The sequence below is a fragment of the Varanus komodoensis genome, unplaced genomic scaffold, assembly GCF_004798865.1.
Source record: "Varanus komodoensis strain SLA01 unplaced genomic scaffold, ASM479886v1 scaffold23, whole genome shotgun sequence".
Lineage (NCBI taxonomy): Eukaryota > Metazoa > Chordata > Lepidosauria > Squamata > Varanidae > Varanus > Varanus komodoensis.
This window is the reverse complement of record NW_025335627.1, coordinates 17,948,664-17,954,663: the sequence shown is the minus strand read 5'-3', so window position 1 is coordinate 17,954,663 and position 6,000 is coordinate 17,948,664. Positions and strand designations below refer to the sequence as shown.

Below are 6,000 nucleotides of genomic sequence, written 5' to 3'. Positions count from 1 at the left end.
CAGAAATCAGATTGACTATGTGCTCTGCAGCCAATCTGATTTCTGTGTTGACCGTCTGGTGATGTCCATGTGTAGAGTCGTCTCTTGGGTTGTTGGAAAAGAGTGTTTGCTATGACCATCGTATTCTCTTGACAAAATTCTACCAGCCTGTGCCCTGCTTCATTTTGTACTCCAAGGCCAAACTTGCCTGTTACTCCGGTTATCTTTTGGCTTCCTACTTTAGCATTCCAAGCCCCCATGATGATAAGGACATTATTTTGGGGTGTTAATTCTAGAAGGTGTTGTAGGTCTTCTTAGAACTGGTCAGGTTCAGCCTCTTCAGCACCAGTGGTTGGGGCATAGACTTGGACTACTGTGATGTTGAATGGTTTGCCTTGGATTCGAACTGAGATCATTCTGTCATTTTGGAGGTTGTATCCCAGTACTGCTTTTCCTACTCTTTTGTTGACTATGAAGGCTATTCCATTTCTTCTGAGGGATTCTTGCCCGCAGTAGTATACCTGATGGTCATCTGAATTAAATTCACCCATTCCTGTCCATTTTAGTTCACTGATTCCTAAGATGTTGATATTCAGTCTTTGTTATCTCTTGTTTGACCACATCCAGCTTGCCTTGATTCATGGATCTTACATTCCATGTCCTATGGAGTATAGATCTTTACAGCATCGGACTTTCCTTTCACTCATCTTATTTTAGTAATATATTTATTATTAATAAGACTATATAACAACTTTGTAAATTTAAAAATAGTTTGAATTGAATTTTATGTTGCAATATGGAAATTTATATTGGACTATTACATCATTATCTAACACATACCTGCTCAATTTCCAACAGAATTCAATACATACATTATGAATATGATTCATAAAATAACATGTTAAACAATACCATTCTTAGCGACATCTTGATAGATTTGCTAAAGATAAAATTATTTTTGGGGCATCCCAAGTTGATTAATTTCTTTTACCAATAACCATGAATGCGTATCAAAATAAAATAGCTTTTTCATGGACACCATCACAATCTGTTCTTGGTCTTATTTTGACACCAAGAATATAGCTTCTGTACCTTCTGTTTCCAATTACATTGATTTCTATATTGGCCATCTGGTCATGTTCATATACATAGTCACCTGACTGCTTGTCTGAGGTATGTATTAGCAACAGATTGTTGCCTTCACATAAATCTATGAGTCTTTCTCCTGCTTTGCTTCTGACCCTCAGGGTCAATTTCTCCCACAGTGTTTGATTCTGTTTTGTTTCCCACTTTTGCATTCCAGTCACTTAGAATTATCAGCGTTTCTTGTTTTGGTGTGTTTTCTGTTTCCTTTCAGATGCCTGTATAGAAGTTTTCAATGTTTTCTTCTTAAGCATCTGTTGTTACAGAGTAGACTTGAATTATGGCTATGTTGGACAGTTGTGCTTCTATTCCATAGCTGATTTGAACATCTTGACTTTGAAAAATATCCTTAATAGAATAGAAATGGGTGGAAGAGCACCAGTGCAAGCAAGCAAACAAAAAGGATAAAGGACTTATCTATTGTGCACAAAAGCTATTTGTTGATGAATTTATTCTGATAAAATTGAAGGTACAATCTCAGGAAAGTGAAACTTCTTTTTATTTTTGATCTTTAGAGACTGATTCTACTTCTGAATGGCCCTTCCTGTCAGAGATACAGTGGCTACGAAGAAGAAGAAGGGCGGTGAGTGTTATGACACCAGTGATAATACACCAAATCCCAAGATAAATTTGTTTTAAGAGTAGTTGGGGAAACTGTGCTAAACATGTTTTTTTAAATACATTCAGCCTCTATGCTGGACATACTTGTATTGTGATTACCATTGTCATACTGTTACCAGAGCTGGGGATTTTGCTGAGTTCAAGTAGAAAGTCAAATTTATTTTGCAGTGGATGTGTAGTTGCAGTTAAAATGGTGGTACAGACTCAGGTATAAATGCACAGGGTGTAGTCCTGTAAGTTGAACCCTTGATGCTTGGTGTCCCCATACCTGGAGGTTTATGAACGGCTAGGGCAGAGCAGGAGAAGTGGACAAAGTGATCCCTTGCACTTTTCTGCTCTGCATTTTAGTTAGGCAGACATTTTCTTCATATCCTGGTAGCCCCAATCTTTTCCCCTCCCTCCTACCTTTAGCCCATATCCAAATTTTCCAATCTCAGAGGGACAACTGATTTGGTTCTTTCTGGGTGTAGTCCCTGCTCCAAGGCCAGAGCTGTTTCCAGTCTGGGATCTGGGAATTCAGATTGTACTGTCTAGGAGCCATAGGACTGCTTTCTCAATAGATAAAATTTCAGTACTAATAAAGGTGAGGACACTGAATTTACAATAGGATGATTTTACTTTTAATATTAATGGTTTAAATAGAATTCTGAATTAAGGAAAGACCATTAAAAGAAAAATAAGAAAGCAAGCTGCATATACCAAATATAAAATAGAATTATAAAATTACATTATTATTAAATATATACTCTAATGTATATTATATAAATAATATATAGTATTGTGTGATTGTTATACCATTATTAAATTGCTTACAGTTGATAATGACATGTTTAATCACCAAATCCATTGTACAGATTAAACAATGTTATAGTTTCGTTGCTGACATTCTGTAAGCAGTCATCTGTAAGTCATAGTTTGTTCAGAGTTTGTGATGAATTCAGTTTGGTATTGAATTACTTAAGCTAAATCAACAAGTGGCATTCTTATACATGATTTACATTTTAATTTGACAGGAGAGTTAGACCCTTTTGCATTCTGGAAAATGCCTGATATGCGTACAGGTTGGGTAGTCCCCAAGTTAAGAATGAGTTCGATTCCTTAGAATGTCCTTGAGTCAAATTTGTATGTAAGTTGGATCACATGTGTAATGTTTGTCTTTGTATATATTTTTCCTTTCTATGTATATAAAACACTTAAGAAACACTTCTGTATTCACTAAAACATATTAAACACAATACAACATTGTAATAATGGCAACAATACAGTAATAATAAAGTAACTACTGGTACTGAAGAGAGAAATAATCTGCATGCTTGTGTGTAGGTATATAGTACTGTAAAAAACAACAAATAAAGAACTAGTTCTTAAAACAGTTTAGAACATTCTTGAGGTAACATTAAGCCTAACATTAACTGATGATGATGGAGAGGGACCTCATGAGTCAGAGTTTGATTGTGCTGCTGGAGTCACTTTCTTGAAGTTCTTTGTAGAGCTATTTTAATTTTCTCATCATAAATGGCCTAGTAGAAGCTGAGGCCTCAGTAAATGCACAGTAAACCTTTGTGAACCTCTCTGTGTTAGGATCCTGCACCCCAAAATTTGGCACCCCTACTTCAGTCTGATGAAAAGCTATGCATCCTTTCATCACACTGATGTTCCCTAGAGATAACTGTCACTATCTCTAGAAAAAAATTTAGTACCCTAGAGATAACTGTGGCTATCTCTAGATAAAAGCCTTGAATATCTCTACGAAACTATACACCAACTGATGATGCATTGCCAAATGTGTTGCATAGTTTCCTAGTGATGTTAATGGCATTTCTCTGAAGATTCATATAGAGGTTTCTGGCAGTCTCTGTGTTTGTAAGTATGGGTCATTTGTAACCTAGATGTTCATAATCCAGGAACTACCTGTATAGTTAAACCTATATAAACTGAATAAAACTCAGAACTAGTTGTATGTGGTCCCTGAAAGAAAATGATCATTCCCCACTAGCCATTTTAATTCTTTCAAATCCAAACATAACTTACTGTTATGTTTCTGAGAAATGAGAAGTTCCATGGTTACTGAAGAGTTCCAGAAGTATACTACCTAGCTAGTTCTGGTTCCTTTTGAAAGGAGATCACTGATGGTTTATTAGCATTTTTAATACTTGATTTATTTTTTAAAAATCTTTCTATCTGTCCTCAAATGTTCCAGAGGATAGAGAGCTACATCAGATCTCCAGGGAAATAGCACTCCAAATGTTGTCAGCTAGCAAAGTCCAAAACTCAGCCCTCTATTCCCTCCCCTGTGATTCAAATTGAAGTATGCCCTTTTGTTTTTTGCCCTACATACATACTCTATCCTTTTAAAAGAAAATTTAATAAAAATCTGAATTTTTGAAAAATACATTACCTCATCATTACCTGAGAGTAAGAAAGATCTACTTTTGCTTTTTGCTTCCTTTTCAATTAGTTTCCACAGAAATATATGCCAGGATATTAACAAGTCCAGAAAACTACCTCAAGGCAACACATCGTGATAGCCATACCTACAGATATCTGTAGGCAAAATCAGAGCAATATATTAAAATTAACTGATCAGCATTTCATGTAAATGTTAAACGATCACTATAACAGGAACAAAAACACATGGCTTCTAATTTACGTTCAAGCATGTTGGATTTTATTGTAGGGTACAATACATCCTTTTATAGTTAACTATTAGGATATTTAGTTATTTTATGTCTAGTAATATGTTTGGGAATATTTTTTCTTCGTACTAATTTAAAATAAAGTTATTTTACAGAGTGAACTTCTGGCTCCTAGAAAATAGTGGGAGTGGGAGGAAAAGAAGAATTCAGAATCCTAGGTATGAGGTTGGAGACAGAGTTGCAACCTCAGGGTAGGGAAGCCATGCTCTGTTCCTACTCCCTCCTCCCTGCAGTCAGCACAGAAAAAAACACTCCAGGATCAGAAAGCAACTCAGAGAGGGGCTAGGGGTCACTTTAGGGAAAGGAAAGGAGACTGGGGCCACCAGGTCACCTGACAGTGCCCCAGCCTCCACCCCTCCCCTTCTAAGACCTCAGAAAATAACCAGAATCAAAATCTGCTACCTAGCTAAAAGAGACAGTGGAAAAGCAGGGAGATTGCCTCTGCCAGTCTTCCCACTTTGCAGTGAATGCTGTTAAGCTTCTGAGTTTAGAGGTTCACAAGCATCAAGGGTCCAGTCAGTAGGATTATGCCTTTAATCCCCTGAATGCAAAATATATACAGGTAATTGTATTTCTTGGTAATAAAAAGGAATGGCTGTTTGTTTGTTTGTTCATTTGTTTGGTTTTTCATCAGTAGTTTATTTATTTAAAACTTCTATATGCCATCCCTTATGCATGGAGTTCCTAGGCACTCTCCCATTCAGACCCCAGACACGCTCAGCTACATCATGGACCTACATATCATTTCTTGAGATGATACATTTGTTCAGAAGTGTACTGTGTTTATTAAGTACTGGCAGAATAAGATTCACACATTTATTAGCCCTCCAACCATCCCCCACCCCTGGTGTATGGGGTGATCAGGGAGGGGTAGCACCTCTGGTGTTGGGGCACGTCGTGTCCTCTTAGGGCAGCTCGTCCACCTTTGGTCCCCACTTGTCACCCAGCTCTCACCTGTGACTCCCAGTAGCTGTAGCATGCACAGCGGCCACACCCCGGGCAACAGCTTCAACAGGCTGACCAAACCAGGTAGAGGGATAGGGATTTGTCTGTCCCGAGCATGTGAAGACAGACTCTGGCGGATTGAGCGGATGAGACCTACTAGAATAGGACCAACGATCATGAAGGCGGTTTCTGCAAGCATTGTGGTATGCCAAGAGCACGGCAAGACACAGTGGTCAACCACTGTGCCCAGCCCATCTCCAACCGTCTTGACTCTTGTCCTGCCACTGGAGCAAGATGGATTCTGGAAAGAGAGAGTGAGGCTGACTATGCACACCTCTCCCTCACTTTAATCCAATCCATGCACAAGTCTAGTAAACCTCAAAGTCCTGTGGCAATGGGCAAGCGACGAAGCAGCAGGTGTGGATACACTGGGAGCTGTAGCCGCGGACCTGCACACAGGCGGCTCAGGTCTATGGTCATCTTCTTGCTGACTGAAGCAACAGCTGGATTCAGCGTCTACCTGAGTGACTTCGCAGCCCTCTTTAGGACTGCACTGCTCACCTTTGTAGCAAGAGGAAGGGGCTAGAAAAGGTGCCCTAAACATTGTTGCTTCAGA

At 38.7% G+C, this 6,000-nt stretch overlaps 1 protein-coding gene across 11 annotated transcripts in view; it reads left to right on the top strand.

Annotated features, from left to right (window-relative positions):
* The window catches only part of ADAM23 (ADAM metallopeptidase domain 23), a 193,302-nt gene that overhangs the window by 48,022 nt on the left and 139,280 nt on the right, over positions 1-6,000 (top strand). For all 11 annotated transcript variants that reach the window (XR_006414921.1, XM_044432108.1, XM_044432104.1 and 8 more), the window contains exon 8: positions 1,638-1,705. Coding sequence is in view for 10 of the 11 variants with exons in the window: in XM_044432108.1 (XP_044288043.1) it covers positions 1,638-1,705 (68 nt within the window). In the remaining variant the exon portion in view is untranslated. The remainder of the gene's footprint in view (positions 1-1,637; positions 1,706-6,000) is intronic.